The sequence below is a fragment of the Anguilla rostrata genome, chromosome 10 (assembly GCF_018555375.3).
Source record: "Anguilla rostrata isolate EN2019 chromosome 10, ASM1855537v3, whole genome shotgun sequence".
Lineage (NCBI taxonomy): Eukaryota > Metazoa > Chordata > Actinopteri > Anguilliformes > Anguillidae > Anguilla > Anguilla rostrata.
The window spans coordinates 31,361,709-31,382,503 of NC_057942.1; the positions used below are offsets into that span (position 1 = coordinate 31,361,709).

General features: G+C 39.7%; 2 protein-coding genes across 3 annotated transcripts; both read right to left on the bottom strand.

Annotated features, from left to right (window-relative positions):
- Positions 1–1,806: 1,806 nt before the first annotated feature.
- arrdc3a (arrestin domain containing 3a) lies at positions 1,807–10,872 on the bottom strand. The gene is made up of 8 exons (XM_064296516.1): positions 10,349–10,872; positions 7,272–7,353; positions 6,891–7,038; positions 5,786–5,888; positions 5,319–5,575; positions 4,407–4,569; positions 4,070–4,212; positions 1,807–3,770 (listed from the first exon to the last, which is right to left on the bottom strand). The coding sequence occupies exons 1-8, from the start codon at positions 10,626–10,628 to the stop codon at positions 3,702–3,704; spliced, it is 1,245 nt and encodes a 414-aa protein (XP_064152586.1). The 5' UTR covers positions 10,629–10,872; the 3' UTR covers positions 1,807–3,701.
- Positions 10,873–14,661: 3,789 nt separating this feature from the next.
- Positions 14,662–20,636, bottom strand: LOC135233205 (arrestin domain-containing protein 3-like). 2 transcript variants are annotated; one of them, XM_064296517.1, is made up of 7 exons: positions 20,120–20,635; positions 19,731–19,775; positions 19,347–19,407; positions 17,442–17,589; positions 17,159–17,255; positions 16,496–16,752; positions 14,662–16,212 (listed from the first exon to the last, which is right to left on the bottom strand). In XM_064296517.1, the coding sequence occupies exons 1-7, from the start codon at positions 20,379–20,381 to the stop codon at positions 15,904–15,906; spliced, it is 1,179 nt and encodes a 392-aa protein (XP_064152587.1). In that variant the 5' UTR covers positions 20,382–20,635; the 3' UTR covers positions 14,662–15,903. The 2 variants fall into 2 exon arrangements, with proteins under 2 accessions (XP_064152587.1, XP_064152588.1); XM_064296518.1 differs by lacking the exon at positions 19,731–19,775 and having other exon boundaries at positions 20,120–20,636.
- Between the last annotated feature and the right edge of the window lie 159 nt (positions 20,637–20,795).

Consider the following 20,795-nt stretch of genomic DNA (forward strand, 5'->3'; position numbering starts at 1 on the left):
TGGTGGCTCGTGGTGGCCCAACACCTTACTAAGACACTTTATATGGGGTTTTTCCTTTTAAGGGAGAGAGAGAGAGATGGGATTGTCAGATTAAACTGTGATGCAGAGATCATTTTCGCCTGTATCAGAGGCCGGTTTTCTTCACATTCTGAGTTTTTACTGACAGATTGTTTAGCGGCATATTAACCTGTCATTCGTGAATCCCCTTCCTGCTGAAGTAACATCTCATGAAGCCCTCCTGCTCTTGTGTCATTTGTGGCATAATGTAGCTGCATAGCATAGGAATTGGGTTTATAGATACTGTACATACTGTACATACTGTATGGTTACAAGTTCAAAAGTGCAGTTGTCTCGAGCGTGGTACTTAACCAGAATCGCTTGTATATTGGTATGCAAAAATGCATTCTGTAAATGACTCCCAATGGAGGCCTATACTAAGAAAATAAATGAATAAGCAATCAAGCAAGCTGTGAAATAAATCTTATTGTAGTCTAAACTTTAAACAATGGGTTAAATGTAACTGCCTTGCTGTGAGTTCAAACAGAGTGTATACTGTATTTAATAATGAAGCCAATGAAATTTTAAATGAAATGCTTCACTTTATAGTCCCTTTGGATTTTTGGTTCTCTCATGAGATTCTGAAGTAAAGGGTCAGTAGGCCCCCCAAAAAGAGAATCAGAGTAACTGGTGGAACTTTCCTGTATTGCTAAAAACCCAAATCCTTATTTACTCCTTATGCTTCTCCTGGACATATGTAGCCTATTCTGCCAAGAGAAGTTCTGTACATCACATATTGGGCTTAAGCTCATTTCAGGTCTGTCAGTTGAAGACATTCATGGAAATTCACTAAGAAACTAAATTCTGATTCAGCCTGAATCAGAGTAAATACCAGTACATTTAAATTTTTTAACAAAATGTCTTTATTTTACACAAGGAAGAACCAGACAAAGTCCAAATCATTCATAACATGTGTTAATCCAAGAAGTCTAGGAACATTACCCACTAAAAAAACTGACATTAAAAACAATGCCTTAAATGTTAAAAACAAGAGTGAGAAACTGGACCAACAAAAATGTGATGAAATAAATTCTATCAAACAAGTAATATTGCACTTCGTTTCTAAAGGATGTCAGATCCCCTCTCCCCGGTATTAAGCATTCTGGTTCCTGACAATGGAACTCAGGAAATGAGCTTTAACAAAACTTGACTATGACGGAAGCCCATGGTAAGGACTATGGACACAACCGGTGCGAAACATAAGATTTCTTTCTGAAAAGCATAATTTATTTTCAGTTTTTCCATTAAAAAAGCTCTTTCCACAGCCAGTAAAAACCATTATCTGTGACCACAAACACGGAGACGTGGAAAGGGTCACTTCATCTTGGAATTGCTTTCAATTCCAGTTGTCACTGCCTTTCTCTATAGAGATGTATGTTAAAGAAAAACAACCATTGTTCCCGAAGTTTAAGTGAAACACCAAAAGAACGTGGGGGAGTGGGGGTTCCAACTGGGAAAACAAACACAAAATGCCCAAGGTTATCAAATATCCCAGTCACTCAAATGACATTTTCATACAACAAAACCAAGTGAAACACCGATTCAGGAATCACCATTTCAAAACTTGCTTTGAAAGAGTTAGTTTTCCCTTTTTGTCCCAGTGGGAAAGAAAAAAACATACAGACCTCATAAACAATCAGCACAATGTAAAATGAAGCACGGCTCTCAAACACATTAAGCACTCCTTCAAGAATCAGATTTAAGTCCGTTCTTTGTCAAGGCCACTAAGATAAGATCACTTTTACAAAAAAATCATAAATCCATTGGTTATGTTGATAAAGTGTTCTCATAATTTCTTGCTGGTTCAACACACATGCGCACGCATAATCGCGCAAAAAATAGCACAAAGCTACTGTAAACTTTTATAATACTATTCGCATTCTTAACAGATGAAAGCATTTATTTTTCAATACTGCTTAATTAATGAGAACATATCATCAGGGAAACCTATGTGGTGACCAAACGTTTGCCAGTCCTTCACCTTAAAGAAGTTACCTTTTTTTATTTATTTTTTTATTTTTTTATTAAAAGTGCTCTTTAGTTAAGGCTCAGCTGAAACCACGGTCTTGCTAGTCTTCTATCACTAAATGAGTTTGAAAACCAATGTATTACTCATTTAAACATGCAACTACTTGTTCTGACCAGTTTGGACCGTGGCTCGACTGCATTCTGCTTTTCTGCCAGGTCACTCTGTGCCTCTCTTGGCTGCTGTGACACTCTGTTCTCTCACTTTTTTTTCCTCTTATATTTATCTTTTTTCTTTTTTGGCTTCACTGGACGGGAAACGTTGGTCGATTCTGCAGGAACAGCAGGACAAAAAGGGAATGTCATTCGTCTTTGAATGCTACCTTGCATCTCTGTGTGTTTCCCCCCCCCCGCGCCCCATGCCTGGCGTCCCACAACCCACTCCCCCCGGCTCCCCACCTCCCTTGAAATTTTGTTTGGTGGTTTGTTTTTTTCCTTGTATTCCTTCTTACATTCGCCATTTTTCAAATAGTGCGACCAAAATGAAACGTAGCATGTTTGGCAAAGTGAGAAGGTCTCCTGAGTATTGAGTGCTTTTAGGCAGTGTGTACGCGACACAGCGCTGTTCTGTGATGTCAGCAGAAAGGCAACAGACGTTCCGCGGCCAACGCTGGGCGCGCGCTGCCGTTCTTTGCCACCGTGCCCCACGTCTGTCCGCAGGTCGGTGGGCGTGGCGGGGTTTGGGAGGGGGGCTGTCTCTGAGCCCGGACGCATGCAAGCGTTGAGTGCTCCACACCTGTTGCTGTTCTATCTACTAAAAGAGGCTTCACAGCGGGGGAAAAAGTAAAGAAAAAAATAAAAATATAGGCGCGAAGGCATTCTATGTTTGGAACACGAAAAATTAGTTAATCAAAGTGATACCATAAGGAAGTAAGGGGAAGCCACCCTTTGATCCAAGCTTATGAAGCCACGTAGAGAGAGCTTGAGTGAAGTCCAGACTATTTGTCATTTAAGGAAAGTTACAAAAAAAAATCTGAACAGCCAGTCAGTGCATTGTTTTTTTTTTTTTTTGTCTTATTCAGTTTTTCTTCTTAAAGTTCTCCTTTGCATTGTTCATAGTTGTGCGGACAAGGAGTTAGCTAGGAGTTAAAGCCTGCAGTCACTTAGTCCAGCATATACGAGTGGCAAAAATGATAATTAGTGTTTTTTTTTTTTTTAAATGGAACCACATAACAAAAGCAAAGAATAATATGTGCAAAATTCCAAATGAGGCAGGAGGCGTGTAGTCTTTGCTCCGTAGTCGACTGTTGCTGAGCACTACAGATGTTTGTTTCTGTTTTTCTTTAATTTTTCCTTTATTCGGCACAGTTCTCGATGCGATAGCTCTACTGGGTTAGAGTCATGTAAATGCCAAGGTCACGGAGGAAACCAGGAAAAAATTATAATAAAAAACACTCAACAGGCAGAAGTCTGGTGTGTTTGTATGCGTCTGACCCAGGGTGGACAGGAAGTGACCTGTCGGACACTTCCTGCACATCTCGGGCAAGGACCGCGTCCACTTAGGATATTTGTTTTTTTTCCTCTCAACGTTTGCAGCAAGTTGAGGATGCCATCATGGGGGAAAAAAAAACGAACTGACAAGAGGACCGCCTACACTGGGCGGGTGTTGGGCGTGCCCTTCAGCGTGATGGACAGGTGTCAGGCCTCCTTTCCTCGGTTCCGCTGACCTGATCCGGATTTGGATCGATCTGGCAAAGGAAGAAGCAAAAAAAACAGGTCACAACACTTGGCAGATTTACATCTTAATTGAAAACTGATGAACTATAAGCAGCAAGTGGCTATCATTAATATAAAACTATATAGTACAACTATGCAGAGTTGGAGCTTTTTGAAATGTTCTGATCTGAACCATAGTGGTTTTACTGTATACCTGTAGGGTTTTTTTGTGGGGGCTGGGGTGAATCTAATAAATCTAAACTAGTGTGACCTCAGTGAAAGTAATCCAATATTCCAAATGCCAAAAGTCTGCTCCAATGATAGGAAGTACCTCAGAGTAGAGTGGAGGGGGCTGGAAACGGAACTCTTGTATGTAAGCGAACAGTGTGCCCTCAAATTCGTCCCTAGCGGCAGCCACGTCCTGGCCATTCCGCCTGTGCTCTTCCGTGACGATTTCTGCATAGCTCGGTGGTGCTGCGAATCAAGAGAGAGAGACACGTTAGCAAGGCCACGGTCACTGCCTCCAAGCTGGAGAACAAAACAATTTCATGCAAACCCTTAGTGCAACGTAGAGATTGCTCCCATACTTAGACGCTCTCTCTCCGATATGCAGAGACACACAAAAGACTCCAAGTAGAGAAGCCCAAAGGAATGATGACCCAGCCTACCTTCAGGTCTCTCCGGCAGGGCCATGCTAAGCCAGTTCATGGTCATGCTGCACTGGCTGCTGACGGAGGACGTGCGGCTTCCAAAGGGGTGGAGGGGGATGGTGCCGATGACCAACGGCAGGTTGAGGGACAGGTTCACCGCTCCAGGAATGTCCACATACACCTGCGGGGCCAAATACAACAGACGCAATTTAGAACCCTTCTCTCGCAAATCCGGCCTCCACCCCACCACCCTCAAGAAAATGTCCATAGAATGCTCATAGTAAAGTTGCACACTAAGCTTGACTTTTCCAAACAATGTGCTGGAATGTAAGTTACTGCTGATAAATGTTATGCAAGCTGGGTGTGTTAGTTAATCAGGTAAGTGGGTCATTAGCCTTTATATGACCTATATTTCAGCAGATATATTAAGCTGACCTAATTGCCACTGCCTGATGGATACCTCGGATTATCCGTCAGTTTGCCTAACCTTCACCTGTTACAGATGTTTTAAAAAAGCTACCCAGCAAGCCATGAGTCTTAACGACAGAAAAACTGGCACCTACAATTACATGGCTCAATAGTTCCACAATTCAATTGAATTTCATATATTCTCAATGGTATTGTGCATTCAGTCAGGATAATTGTGGATCAGGTTTCCATAGTTCCTTTGAAAGCATGGGACCCTTTTTGTACTAGAATGTATGAGAGAGAAAGAGAGAGAGAGAGAGAGAGAGAGAGAGAGACAAGCCAATGGCATCTGTATTCACTTCGCTCTACACCTTAGTACTTCAGGCCTGGATTACAATGCTGTGGATGTGAAGCTAGCATAATCATGGATACCGGTATTTACTGAATCATAGCTAAATAAGTGTGTTAGTACCAGTGGTGACAGAGAGAGTGTTTGTGTGGGGCAGCAGCAGTTCCGCTCACCATCAGAGAGTACTCCACTCGGATAATGCTGCAGTCTAGGATGGAGGGAGAGACGGGTGGGATCTTCAGCATTTTTCCGCTCCACGTCTCCGTTTTCCCGGACGACAGCGACTCCCCCCGCAAGTTGGCAACGAGCTGTTTGACCTCCTTCATCTTCCCTTTGGCGTAGAAGGTCTGTGTTTGGTAAACAGCTGCCTTTGGCACGACCATGCGGGAGGAGCAGTTCTCGATTTCAGCGAAGATCTGAATGGACTCTCCTGTAAGAGTTAACGACACACCTGGTCAGGCCTGATTACTTCATATGACACCTCCACCTGAAACCATGAACCCTTTTATATTACACTTTCCACAGTTCCGTGTCATGTTATAAGGACCTGAACTGCGTTTTAGACAGATGTGACTAGGACAGGGCATAAAAACTTTGGAATCAATACTTAAGAAAAGCTTTTACAGGTTCTTGTCCTCACCTGGGGTGTAACCCTTCCTTTCAATTTTGGCACTTAAGGAGATGGGGCCTGAGGTGCAGAACCAGCAACACAATGTCTTGTCTTTCGTGCCTGCCTGGGGAGACTAAAGGGAGGAGGAGCAAGTTAGTTTTGCGAGGAAAAAAATGCTATAAAAAAACCACAGCATTATGCAAAAGGACAAAACATGCCCAGACAGTTCCCTGTCAACAGGCTCTCAACTTGTCCTCTGACGCTAAGCAAGGCTCTAAAATTTGGTTGTCAAAAACAGGGGATTTTTTTAAAAAAAGAAAGAAAAAAAAAGAAATCCCCTCTGAAAGACCAAACTCATTAGCGTACCAACATGTGTGCCAAAAGGTAATGACCGCTTACAAATCTGTGAAATCAAAAAGAAAGGCAAACCGTCCACTTAAGAGTTTTAAATCAAGATTTCTTCAGGGAATAAAAAAGGGGAAATTGTGACATCAGAACCATTTTGCCATCAAGCCTTGCATTATGAAGACATGTAAATACATGAAGGATATACAGGCCCACTGATCTGCAGGGATTTATGTCTTAATGACACTGCAGTGATAAATGCTGAATTAGTGCACATAAAGAATGAAGACGGAACCCCCAGCATGCCCTAGCAGGTCATTACTATACCAGCAGTGGGAATTGTTCTATTTTGCTGGCAACATGCACATTCTCAGACTGTAATGTCATAAGAGTGTACGCTATGGCTCGGGTACAACTAATCAGATTACTGTAAATAAAAAGCAAAGGGCTGAATGAGTGCATATTATTTCCCCTGATCACGTCACTGGCTTTGGTCTATGTGCACTAGCCAGTGCTGGGCAGAGCGATGCTTCAAAAACCCTACGAATGATTGAGTTGTGTCAATCATCGACTGGTTTGAACCAACTGAGGGCCGGTGTCCTACACAGCAATGCAGCCCAATGATAGGTTAAAATCTGTGAGTGACTATGAGGGCATGTTCAGTCCATGGTTGTATTCAAGAAATATAGCTCGCCCATCACTGCGGCTAACTATTTTAACCAGTAACCTTGTGGAGCCCATGGCCCACGGCTGGTGGTGGAGATACTGACACTGAATTGTTGGTCCTTACCAGTAACAGAGGAGTGTTGATGTCTATGTGTTCAAAGACAGTGAATTCCTTTTTCACTTTCATGGGGAGTAGCCAGGGTCTGTGTAGTTCAGCTTTTACCCAGTACCGGACACTGCCGTGCTTGCCTTCAAAGGAGGTAGCCAGAGGTCTGAAGGCACAGGGGGAACAAAATGAGAGAACAAGAACATTACAAAAAAAAATAATAACTTGTGGATGCGATCTGTGCAAGAAATAATCTTGTTTGTTTGCAATACCAGTACATCTGATTTTCAGTATGAGCACCATGCAGGGATGAAAAAAAAACAAATCACAAAATGGACATGATGAAAAACTAAGTCTTGGCGATTCTTTTTACAACGGGTTGATGGTAAAACTACTCACGTTTGTGGAAGCTCAAGGCTAAATGCATACTCGTGTCTTCCTGAATGGAGAGTGGTGAGACTCTCCTCCGAGTTATCCTCATCTGAAACAAAGGGGGAAAAAAAACAATATTCCAAACACATGTATACCATACCTTGAGAATTATACTTTACCATGATTCTTGAGTATAAAACACATGAGGAGAGAGAGTGAAAAAACATGTCATTTGCTCTTTGAAAAGAAGCACATCAAGGGGCACTAAAAACTAAAAAAGGACAAGGGAGATGGACAGTCCTGTTATTTGTGCAATTTAGTGAAAAAGGAAAAAAATGAAAGAGAACTGCAAATGCAGGTGAGGTTTAACAGAATTCTAGTAAATAATACACCTTAATTCTCTTTACTCTTTAACAAAGAAAACAGCTCATTCATATATTGCAATTCATTCACCACATTAAAAAAAAAATTGCACACGTTTATTTATTCCCATTCAATAACTTTTGCATGGATATGTCTGTATGCCTTGATATATCCTTATCAGTTCACAGCCACGCCCCATGTCCAAAACATGCAAATTAAATAAGTACATTTTAAATGAATATCTTTGCACCAAGTCAGTACAATGCAATAAACAATGTCATACATATTTGTGGGTTTTACACATTGCAGCCATTCTAGAAATAAGAGCTGTAACCATTCATGGGAAAGGGTGGGGGGGGGACCGATTTCAGTGTTACATTTCAATTTCTCGCTCAGTTTAAAATAAAATATATCTACACAGATTTAAACTTTATCATTCTAAAGCACCTCGTCAAACTACAGGCCATTTTTGCCAGCTCAGCGATCCCTGGCTGCCTTAGCTGCGGCAGACTGTGGTAAACAAGTGCTGGACTGTCAATCACAAGCAGACTCTAGCAGGAGAGGACCGGCCAAAACCGGAGCGAGCAGCTTCCCTCAGCCGGTTTTTCATATGCTTGCACTGTGCTGCATTCAAGTCTGCGGCGCAACCTAACATGCTCACACACTGGGACAGCCCTCCACGGGCTAGCTCGTGTATTGCAGCGTGGATAAAGAAGGTATAATTCACTTCACCCAACCATATTTTCACGTGAGAACAGTATTAAAGCCAGAAAAAAGACACCTTATTTGATCGAGAAATAAAGACCGACAAAAAAAGAGTTTAATTGATTCCACCTTTATTAATAGGTTTTTCCTTACAGAAGTACGCACATAAAATGAAAAGAACGTACATTTTCGTACATGTACAGTTGTACCTACAAATAATTACAAACAAGTGTAAAAGAAGTACATTGGAACTGCCGTGCATGCAACCATCCACAAGCAAGCAATCTAACTAAATGGGTACTCCTACATCAATTGGTAAATTACTTTACATAGCGCAAATTGTGATACAAGAAAAAATATTTCTTTTGCTCATGCAGCACTATCTTCTAAACCATGCGTAAAGTCATAACTACCAGTTTTCCTTGGACTTAGCAAATTTCTAATACTGATAACACAAACAATGGACCATCATCAGACGGTGCAGATTAATATGAGCCTCCACCCCCCAGAATGACGATTTTCTGAAGCCAATCGACTGAAGGAACTACCCGGCAACAGGCTAACAATCCAGCCCCTGAAATTATTTAGGAGTCTGACATTAATCAAGCTTAGATGAGGGGTGCAAACTAAAAAATGAACAAAGTCTTCGAGACAACTTATCTTGCCATTTTTCTACCAATATGTTTTTGAGTGGCAAATTATATATTACGATTTTAATTGTGCTCTTCTGCAGTCTGCTCAAGAAACTGTTATGCATTTTCCATAATTACAAAATATTTCTAATTATCTTGTAGCAGACGTATTACCCAATTTTCTGAAAAATGCAGCGCGTATGGACTATCAGAAAGAAGTACGATTTTGGGGGAGCAATCTAACCCATCGATTTAAAAATAGAAATTTTGCAGATATTAGACAGTATCAAGTATCGATCCTAATATTTCGATTGTAGAAGAATTAAATAGTCGCAACACTTGCATGAAAATTAGCCTACTGGGCGAAATGATATCCCAAACTTTGCCTTTTTGCTATTATTTTCAGTTGACAGATCGGATGAAAAGTTGTGGGGTTTTAGGGCACTTTCTGCAATAGCATGAGGTCATAGAAAACGCACGAGCACTTAAACCAATCAGGAACCAGAACGGCAAGTCCCTCTCACCCCCCTTTCTCAGCAACCAGTTTCTGAACAGGATTGAACCGCTTTTAACAAAGGGTGGAAACTTGAGGAAATCATTTTAGCATTTTTTCCCCCTAAAACACGAATTAAGGAATATTTGTAATAACAATTTTCACACATACTTGTGCATACTAATTTTCTTTGTTTGCTAATTTAGTGCTTATTTCACCATTTTAGTGCATTGCCAAATTAATACGTAGGTTGTCTAGCTGGTAATCAGCTGGTGCTTTTCTAAATGTAAGATAATGTTGGTCATTCAGCTTAATTGGGTATTTAAAAACAATTCTATAGGCGAATAATTGGCTTGTTGGTTGTAAAAAATTGTTGGTTGTGAAATTCATTCATTTTCCATTAGGCTACCCGTCATTGAAACACGTTCAAAGACTATTCTTGACCTGCTTATTGCATAGGAAGATATATATTTAGAAGAACACATTATAATCCTGATTTTATAGATCATTATTTAGAAGACATGGAAGACCTATTTCATGCCTCGTTATTATCTGTAACATGTTGGATTGTGTGGACTCATCTGCAGTTATGCAGTTCCACACTGACAGACTTAGTTTTTATATAATGCAAGTGACAGCTCTAATCTCAGAATATTCATAGTTGGTTATTAAATGAAAAACATACTTAGCCGTTGTTGATAATCAAGTCGGTATACAGCGTATTCTAGTCTTTTTAGAAGTGACAAAGGCAAGCTTGCTTATTGTTTGAACTGCAAGAACAGACCAGAGCATCCTCCATCCAGCAAGCCCACTTAGCAAACTAGCTACTAGCTACAATTAAACATCCCTTGGTCACTTCTCAGAAAAATGACAGATGACAGTTGCACAAAATAAAGCCTGCTCCCTCTTACCTCTTTCATGTCCGATTAAGATGTCACTATGGTTTAAGTATTCCACCTCTTCGGTGTAATTTTGAGTGTAGGCAGTATTGGATCCAGCATTTCGTGATTCAGTCCAACGAACTTTAGCAATTCCTTTGGCGTGAATGTTGAGAGATTTCACGCGTATTTCTCCGGTGACTTCGATGATCACCCTTCCTGAGACCGAATCCCCGCTTGAGAAAACGGGGACGTTGCTGTCATTCAGACAGTCGTAGCTTACTGTGAAGCTCTTAACCTTCCCTAGCACCATGGTTGTATGAATGTATATTACAAATGACTAGTAATAAAAGTCTATGAAAATAATCTCATAAGGAAAGGAAATGTACTTTTGGTTACACTGATCAATGCCTTTGCCCTGCAAAAGCTGCAGGCAAGATCAGTGCTTTCTTAGCAAACAGTTCATTGAGATTTGGAGGATAAAATAACAGCACTGTTGCTGTTATTGCACACCTCTCGGCGCTATGGTCTCTGTTCGAAGACAAGCTACTCGCGTCTCTCAGCTCACTTTAAGGGAGGATTTTCTGAAAAACAAGCCTACAGCGCACGCGCGACAGTTTATCCGTCCTCTCTTTTTTCCGTCTTCAGTAGCAAAGGGGGAGTTCTCCGTGCAAGCTCGGGGCTACGTGCCAGTTGACGGGTGTATATGACCAGCTGATAGAGTTGTAGGGAACATGTTCATAAGTTGAACTCTATTCTTATATTTATGGTTAAGTGCTGCTAAAATATGTTCTCCACTAGCTAACAAGCGAATGATTGTCACATTTTGAATGGAGGAAAAATATCACAGCTACCATTGTAATGTTACCATAGTAATCTGGCGTCGGAAATTATCTTAAAGTTAAAATATATGTATTTTATACGGTGCCTGAAATTGGGTGTTTGGATACTTTGACATGTAACTATGTGTTGCACTGAATGGATTTTGTTGACGTGTAACCTACAACTGAAGGGGCACAAACCCAGCTTCATCGAGTGATGTTACAACAGTAGGCTACACTATCGTTTTCAGAGTGTAGATGTAAAGTTTATAATACATTTTAAAATGTAGATCTACATCTAAGATTACTTAAGGACTCATGACCGCCGCATCATACCACAGTCAGAGACAGGAAAATGACAAGAATAAATGCATTAGTTGTCCCTTGCGCCGATGTAGACTGCATTTTTCAAAAAGGACTGCTACCTAGCTACGAAATTTGCGCTGCAGAAAATGTTCACTGCGCTCGAAACGCCATCTTGTGGATGATTTATATATTGAAACAAAGAGCGTGCCAGACGTCTTCACGGCTGTTGCCAGTTGCACGCTTCTCGTTGAAACGAGCGCATTTAAAGGCTACATTTCATTGTATGTGGCGGGGGTAATACAACTTCTGCGTTGTTTTAAAGCCAAGGCTGCAACCTCAAATACGTATACAAGCATTACGTTTAAAGATAGTTTTTCCAACTTTACTCAATTGATACTTTTAAAATAATGAAAGTATCATTTGAGTACAGCTGGAAAAGTACTCAGTACTCATTCTTTAATACAAAATAATAAATAAATAAAAATGACATTCTAATGCATTGGTAACTTGCCAAATGAAATAAACAAAATTGTAAGGAACTCCATAATGAAGTGATTTTATTTAAGGGTGTTATTTTTATACATTTGGTTTCACCATTAAAAAATAAAATAAACAAAAATTACAGCACTTAAGATGGTAAATGGACTGCATTTATATAGCTCTTATATATATATGCCGTAATCCTTCGCTTCAACTTTTCAGCTTTCGATTGATAACGCTAATAAATTGAACATAAACTTTTGTCTTCAGGTAACATTAGTTAACGCGTTAGCTCTCTGTGTCGCGTGACAGTGGAGTGCAGCGAAAGGGAGTGATTGAAGGCTAATATTAACCAATTTAAAATCAGCATTAAAGGTAAGAATGTCAAGCTCACGACTGGTTAGAAGGGTCATCGTCAGCTCACAAGGCACATACTGAGTGTACTAACTAGCGAATATACAGAGAAAGAGACGTTCGACTAGAAAAAGAAAAAAGGTCGCACCAGCACAATTATTTGCACTGGCACAGATGCTCCCAATTATATTTCGAGGTCGCACAGATTAAATTTCGGTCGCATATGCGACCAAAATGGTCGCAATTTCGAGCCCTGTTTGAGACATTGACAAAAATGTTAAACTATTAGAATTAAAATGAGAGAATGTATCTAAGTGTGTCTGTCTGGTGTTTATTTGTTTTAGAGAGGCACCATATGTTTCAGATGCAGAACTAATTTATTAGGTATACAATAAAAGAATTTTAAATCGTCGCTGAGATAGTCATTTGTTGGTTCATGAAAAATTCAGTTAAGGTTGTGGAGAAGTCATGGAAAGTCATTGAATATTCATTGAATAAAAGTGTTGAACCCTGAATTTCAATGGAATTCTGCTGCTGGTATCAGCAGTTATCATCAATGAAGACAAGTGAACCAGAACCTGTGGCAGCCATACATGCCCAAACCATAACACCATCACTACATTTCACAGATGAGGGATTTAGATGTTGGGCTGTTCCTTTTGGCCTCCACACTTTGCTTCATGCCATCACTCTGATTTAAATTAATCTTGGTCTCACCTGTCCACAAGACCTTTTTTGGAACTTTTTTGCAGGCTCTTTGAGGTATTTCTTAGTAAACTAACCAGGCCGTCCTGTTTTTGCTGGACGCGAGTGGGTTGCATCTTTCAGTGTAGCTTTTGTAGTTCTGTTTGGGAAGTCTTCTGTGGACAGTAGTCACTGACACATCCATGCCTGCCTCCTGAAGAGTGTTTATCTGTTGGACAGGTGTTCAGGGTTTTTTTTTCATGATGGTAGGAATTCTTCAACTGTAGAGGTCTTCCTTAGCCTACCAGGCCCTTTGTGATTTCTGAGCTCACCAGTTCTGTCTTCTTAATGATATTCCAAACAGTTGACTCAGGTAAGTTTAGCCTAACTACTTGTGAATTGTTTTATTACAAATCTAAAATTGTGGAGCACAGACCGAAATCCAGAAAAAATGCCTTTGTCCAAAACATTATGGAGCTCACTGTGTGTGTGTTGCAGGGGATACTACAGCTCCAGTTTGAGAGATCGCTATCTACCTCTAGCGTTCATTTGAGGTGTTGCAGCATCATGGTGTAAAGAAGTTGAATTTGAGCATTGCCCCATGTTAATGAAAGTATAAAAGATGGTTTAAAATTAAAAATGTTTTATTTACAGCTTCTAGAGCACTATAAAATAAAATAGAATGTAAACTTTAGTATGGTTGCATCAGCAATTGTTCAGCTGCTACCAGATGACAATTATACCTGTAGCCTCTTAAAACTTTACCTGTATAACCATACGGCCATTACAACCTAATGTGATTTTGCATAATATCAAAGAGTGGCACTGTGTCACCAAACTGCAGTGCCTGTACTGTGCAGAAAAGTAGAAAAAAAAACAATATTAAGAGGTTTGCAGTAGGCAACTTGCTCAATGGTAGCAAGGTTGTGAAAACTTCTTGAAAATCATAACACCTGTTAGCCCCACCCACAAGAGACACAACCCCACCCCCTGCTTCTCCCCAGTCCTAATTGTGAATGCACATCAACATTTCTAGCGTCTAGAATAATATTCCAACAATATTTAAACATAATATTCCAACGATGTAGAAAACTGTGAGGCTGGAGTTTTCAGTCAGGAAAATACACAGTGCATACCATCAGCTGAGGGATTATCTGACCTGCTTTTGAGTAAACTGTGACTTCACTCTGCTATTTTCTGTGACTGCATTGACCAGCTCAGTTTCGCCTCCAGTGTGTAGACAGTTTTGCTATGAAGTCCCTTAAACGATGATGACATGTTCCAGAAGGCACACACTGATGGTACGTTAAAGGAGCAAGCGTGATGTCACAGCACTCTTTTGCAAGCTGGCCAGCTTTTAAAAAAATGTATTTATTTATTTTATTTTATTTTACTTAACCTTCACTTAACCAGGTAAAAGTGATTGAGAACAAATTCTCACTTACAACCCTGATCTGGCCAAGAAGACACGCGTCAATTAAAATATACAGACACTACTTAAAAAAACCAAGTTCAGAATGGTACATTTACAGAGATAAAACAAAAATAAAAAGACAGACAAGTGCATTAAGTTTTTGTACTGACAGTAAGTAAAGTGAATGACAACAAGGCCTGCCCACCCCCTCCATTACCCATTTAGAGCAGTAGCCTTAGTAACAGGTGGTGAAAAAAAAGAAAGGAAAAAAAGATTGTTTAGTGTAATTGATTGTTTAATGTAAAATTTTATTTAATTCATACCAGTCAGATTTTATCAAATATTTTTTCTATAGAATATTTCATAAAGTGCCAGTTATAGGGGTAATAACAACAGGACAATATAAATTTTTCAAATCTGTTTTCCTACGTCATTACCAAAGAACTGTTCGAACACAAGAACACAAAGTAAATATAATAGATAGCACATTTACTAAATATAATACAAATAAATAGTCCTGCATGAATTTCAACACAATTAATTAGCTCTACCCTCAACATTTGTGAGCAGTGTTTGGAGCATTCATTTTTATTCCGCAAAATCGGACTCAATAGATGTATAAGAGAATTTGTTTTATTGATTTTTAATGCAGTTAGAGGAAGTATTTCAATCGATCGATTTAGTGTTATTAGAAATTTTTCCATTGATATAAAAGACCACGTGTATAAAACCTGACAGCAACTGTTGCCTATGGAATATGACCAAGCGGTTGTATGATTTTACTCTTACATTGCTATTTGTACATTTCTTTGAACGAGCCTGCTCAGGATATTATTATGCGTCATTGTGATTTAGTAATTCAGGGTCACTGAGTCAATGCCAAGTCTTTAGGTGATAATGGGCAGAGAGACAGCATGGAATCCTTTGAGTACACTCATTGCTGTCGGGATCCTATGTTACATACTGCTCTGGAGTTTTTCTCAACTTTTTAAAATCAACATTCATGCTGCTGATTGCCCACCAGGTGTCTCTGTAGCTGTCTTACATGCAAAAAATATATTACATATTCCAGTACGATTATCCGTTTATTAATCCACTGATTCATTATGTCTGTGATTGAATGATTACATTAAAAGGGCTTGCATAATAGAGGCTGACGTTAGGAGGCGTGCTCCACATACTCATCCAGGCCCTGGTCTTTACCAGGCACGCCGTTAACAACAGCAGACCCAAATCTGTGGGCCATTAGAGGGGACTGAGAAATTTGGAATTGTAAATTAATTATTTACTGCACATAAGTTTCCATGCACATACCACTCCAATTAAACAGCACGCGTTACTCTTAGTCCCCACCGTGGCACTTTCTCAGCTGTGGTTTTATAGGTAAAAATACAAATATTAATGTCCTGAAAATGTTATGGTAGGGTTTCATTGTTAGGCCTACATATGTAATGAAATTAGGAATGAAAAAATGCCATTAATGTTAAAGCATCTGCAAATATTAAATAAGACAGGGGTGCATACATTGTTCACTTTGCTTCGGTTGCAGGTGCACCAGGGTCAGTCTGGAGTAGATACATTCCCGAGGCAGTTTGGAGTGGATATCCTCCAGGGGCAGTTTTGGATGAATATCCTCCAGGGGCAGTTTGTGGTAGATACCCACCAGAGGCAGTTGGAGGTGGATAGCTATTCCATCCAGCTTGGTTATTGTTCTCATATGGTTCAAACCCCATCAACATGCTTGGCTGTGTCATGTTTACAATTCCCCAAGTATTGGGAAGAATTACCAAAGGGACTTTCACCGTTGGGTCTTTAGCATAAGGAACATCCATGTAGACCTGTAAAAAAAGAAGAGATTCAACTGGAGAATACAGTGCTTCTTCTCTTATTGACTACTTGTCCTGAACACCTGTCAGTAAACAACCATTTGAAGTCAACACCAAAGTGCTCAATTTTAGGAGATTTGATGTTCTATCCAATTTCATTGAAGTTGCAAAGTCATTTGGACCATGACTTGTTGTGTATCTGCTGTGTGAATACCTGGGAGTTCAGTGGCGAGTGAGAGAGGTTTTGGAGTGTGTCTGAACGATCTTTTGTTCCGAAGGCAATTTTGTACAGTACCTGTAGCGTGTATTCGACTTTGATGATGGAGCAGTGAAAAAGCGAAGCCGTTAGATCTGGAGGGAGACTCAGGACTTCGGTTACACTCTGTCGTGTGGATGACGGAACGCGCTGTCCAACCACTTTGAAAATTCTTTTTGATACGTTGTTTGTGGAGGTACCTGCAATGAAGCTGTACCGTTGGTCCAGGGCAAACTTGGGTGCGAGCGCACGTGAAGAATTGTTCTCAATTTCCGCCAAGACCTTTAACTGTTCACCTTCAGAGGAACATGAAGTAAAGTCAAGAACAGAGTCCAGACACTTAAGGAAGGAAGATTTAAGTTGGTAGACTTGTTTATGGCCGTGTGATCAAATATTGTTTGGTTAATGTGATACATGACAGACTTGAAGAATAGTTGCAAGACAGGAGGGAAAGAAGGGCCATATCCATTTCTGAGTTTCATGAAAACTTTTGGTCTATTGTTCAGCTAGCCTAAACATTTATGTGTTAAATTTTTAGCTAAATTTTTGATATGCTTGCGATTGCTCTGTATGAAATGTCTTATTGTAATCTAACTACCTAACAGATCTGGGTCAATTGGTGGCAACAAAAACTTGCATAAACGCCGGTTCTCCAAGAAGGTAAAAGGCAGAAAGAGATGCTAATGGACCCAAATAGCCTACCTTGCATGTACCCTGTCTTTTCAATGGTAACACTCATGGAGACATGCCCAGAGGTGAACAATTTCATCTTCTTCTCTACAGACCCAGACCAGGGTTCCTAACAAGAAACAGTTAAGTCCTTATTGACACAGATCAAAACCAGTCCTATTCACGGAACACGGCTAAGTCAAATACAGGGCTGTATGCTACACTTTGATGGTTTTCAAACATAATATTCCATAATATTCCATTCCACTGTAGAAAACTGTGAAGCTGGAATTCTCAGCCAGGAAAATAGACATACCACCAGGTGAGGGACCATCCTTTCTGCTTTCGAGTGAAACGTGAATTCAGTCCTTTCTGTTTTATTTAACCGCATTGCCCGGCTCAACTTCGCCTCCAGTGTGTAGACAATTTTGCCGTGAAGCCCCTTAAAGGACGATGGCATGTTCCTGTGACGACAGAAAACAAGTTAACGGCACATTAAAGGCGAAGGAGCAAGTGCAATGTCCAGTTCATACAAGGTCTTGCTGAGTTTATATTCCTCCATTTTCTTCTGCAGTCAGCACACCTGTCAGGAAGGGTGATGTCATTCAGGTAGGCTGCATCCTACACTTGTACATTTTTATTGTTGGGACAGGGAGAATTGAATGAAATATGTTTATGTTCTGAATCCATCAATTTTATCAGCTAAAACCCTTGTTTAGCTTTCGACACTGGATACCGAACGCAAGTGCATCAACACTTTAAAGGAGGTTCAAACACCTTTAAACAATGAATGTTACAGACACAGACAGGTTACAGTCACAAAAGAAATGAATGAAAGAAAATACTCAACCACAGCTAATTTTCCCCCAGATAGTCCCAAAAACACAATATATTATTTATTTATAATAAACACAAGATACTTGTGCCCTAATGATAAGGATAAACTCTCAATGAAGAAACCCAATCCCACTGCCAAAAGAAAGTCTAACATGCCAATGAATATTTATACTATGGGACTATACACTACGAATATATTACATGGCCCATAGCGGTCCCTAAACAGCATTGCCAACTTCAACAGACCCATGCTCCATTGATGCAACCCCCTCCATGCTAGCTCTCATTGTCCATGATACCCACATGCAGAACTTCCTTGTGTTATCCTATCCTTATGTCGAAAACAGAGCTATTCCTGATAAGAATATCACATGAAACAACAGAGAAGAAAAGGAATACTCTTACCCTTTGTTTATTTGGCCCCCAATTATTATATATAATAATTATTATTATATTATTATCAAAAGATTGATGGGGTTAGCCAATTTATGAGACCAAATATGAATATGTTAGGACGTAATCAGCTCAGCAATTTAATACATCAAAAAAATTTACTTCTGCCTCTAGCAGCAAAGGTGATAGTTGTAGGCAAATAATTGTTAAATCCAGTCAGTAGTTACCTCCAACTTCAGGCGAAATATTTTGATGAAACAAAACAGTTGTTTTTTGCTTGGAACTGCTTTCAAAAATGTAGATTACAAATGTCAGGTGTCAGAGATCATTAAAGCTTATCAATCAGTGATATCAATTAAATGTCACAGGTTGCAATCAAACTTAAAATCAAAAAGGACTGTCCTTGTGGCATTCTGTGGTCACGCGGGTTTCTGGTCCCAAATAGTTTTGGTGCTCTTTCCTCCAGCAGCTAATAAATTAGTAAAACTTTCAAAGGAGAGAGAACTCCAGGACACCTCTAATTTCCCCAGTGTTTCCACTGATGTTAGTGGAGGGGAGAGCAGGGATAGAGAGAGTGCAAACAGAGCATGCTACTCAATCATCAGTGACACTCTGTGAACTATGAACTTTGCCAGTTCAAATGATATTTTGTACGTTTTTCAAATGAGATAACCAAAACTAGATGTCCGACATTATTCTGCTAAACGGCCCACTACCTGCTTAAATACAGAATTACATGATACATCTTATAATTTAAACTATTTGCATCTAATATGAAGTTTGTGTTGTACTTACAAACAGGTTTACCATTGCACGTAAATACAATAAACATGAATGGTTCTTTTTTATTTGCTTTAATCTAATATGGTCTGGATCTCTCCCACTCGTTTTCTCATTAGGTATTGTCATTAGTGTCATAGTCCTGTCCTGTATGTATACATGCATACACACTTACACATTCATAGAAACAGCTCTCGACACAAGCTCTTACCCTTCAGGGATCTGAATAATGAATGGGTACACATGGGTTCCAGGAGCAACAACACTTGGATCTATAAGGAAAATATATACATTTCTCCCTCAGCATGGACAGTACAGAAATATAAACATACAGGTAGTATGTCCTGTACATCTGAACACAAATACACCTTGTTGAATAAGCCAAGCTAGAAATGGACATCGCTGATTATCACTGTCATTTAAACTGATTTTTAATGTGTAACTACAGTAGTTCTATATGTGCTATCCAAACTTCTGGCTCGGGAGGGGCTTTTCATTTCCAAAGTTTCATGAAAGTTTCTTACCTGCTATATACACCACGACTCACTCTTGACATTGTCAATTATTTTTTACAAAAATAGAAAAATACACTTACACGTTTCTCCACTTTGCCCCATCAGCAGCAATTCATATTCTTGTCCTGGAAAGGATTAAAAGATAACTCGCAAATGAGGGCAAAAAATTATCCTGTATTCCAAATAATTATGTATCCTCTTAAATGTTCTCTCGTTGTATGGGGCCTAGATTTTTGAAATGCCACAAACAAAATATTTTACCTATTTGCTCGTCAGATAGGCAAGTTATACAAACTATGACCACAATTACTTTTGAGCCCATTAGAGATTCACATTTTGCCAAATGTGTGTTTTTCCTAAATATTTTCCATCTTTTCCTCGCATAATCATTTTCTAGACTACCCTTAGCCTACCCTAAAAAAACGATAGTGGATTCTAAACAGCTTTATACTTTCAGTAAAGTTCTCACCTTTCCCCTTGCCGTTATGTATAAAGAATTGTTTCAATTTGAAGTATCTTTCGTGCGCAGAGTAAGAAGTATCGTCATCGCCAGATTTCTCTGTCCAGTGAACGTCGGCTTCTCCTTTGGCTTTAATTGAGAGGGAACTTATCGTCGTTACTTTTGACAGTTCCAGAGTTACTCGTCCTGTGATAAAATCCCCGCTCGAGAAGGTGTTGTCCTCATTGATGGGATCATAGCTTAGTGACATCTTTCTCACAGTTTTTTGCATTATTAGGCAGTCGGCAAGACTTCAGGATACGGGACGTTACTGAATATTAACGGAAGGTTAGCTTTCTAACATTACTAGCGAGCCTGCTTGTAATGGGCTAACTTATCGGAGTGTTGTGAGAATGCTATCGTAACAGTTTAAGGCTTTCAGACTGTCTACATGTTTTATTACATGTCCACAATTTCACAATATGTGATATCGTCATAACGTAAACAACGTGCTAGTTCAGTTTTTGCGGAAGCTTTTTTGTCTCGCTCACTTCCTACAACAGTCCATTTCGCATATTAGGACCACACCCCAGCCCAGTAGGTGGCGGTAATGTACCCGAAGAGCTGTATTAACAACTGCCAATAAAAGCAAAGAAGAAGAATCGCTCAGACTATATCTTCTCAAATTAAATGTACATATTTGTAA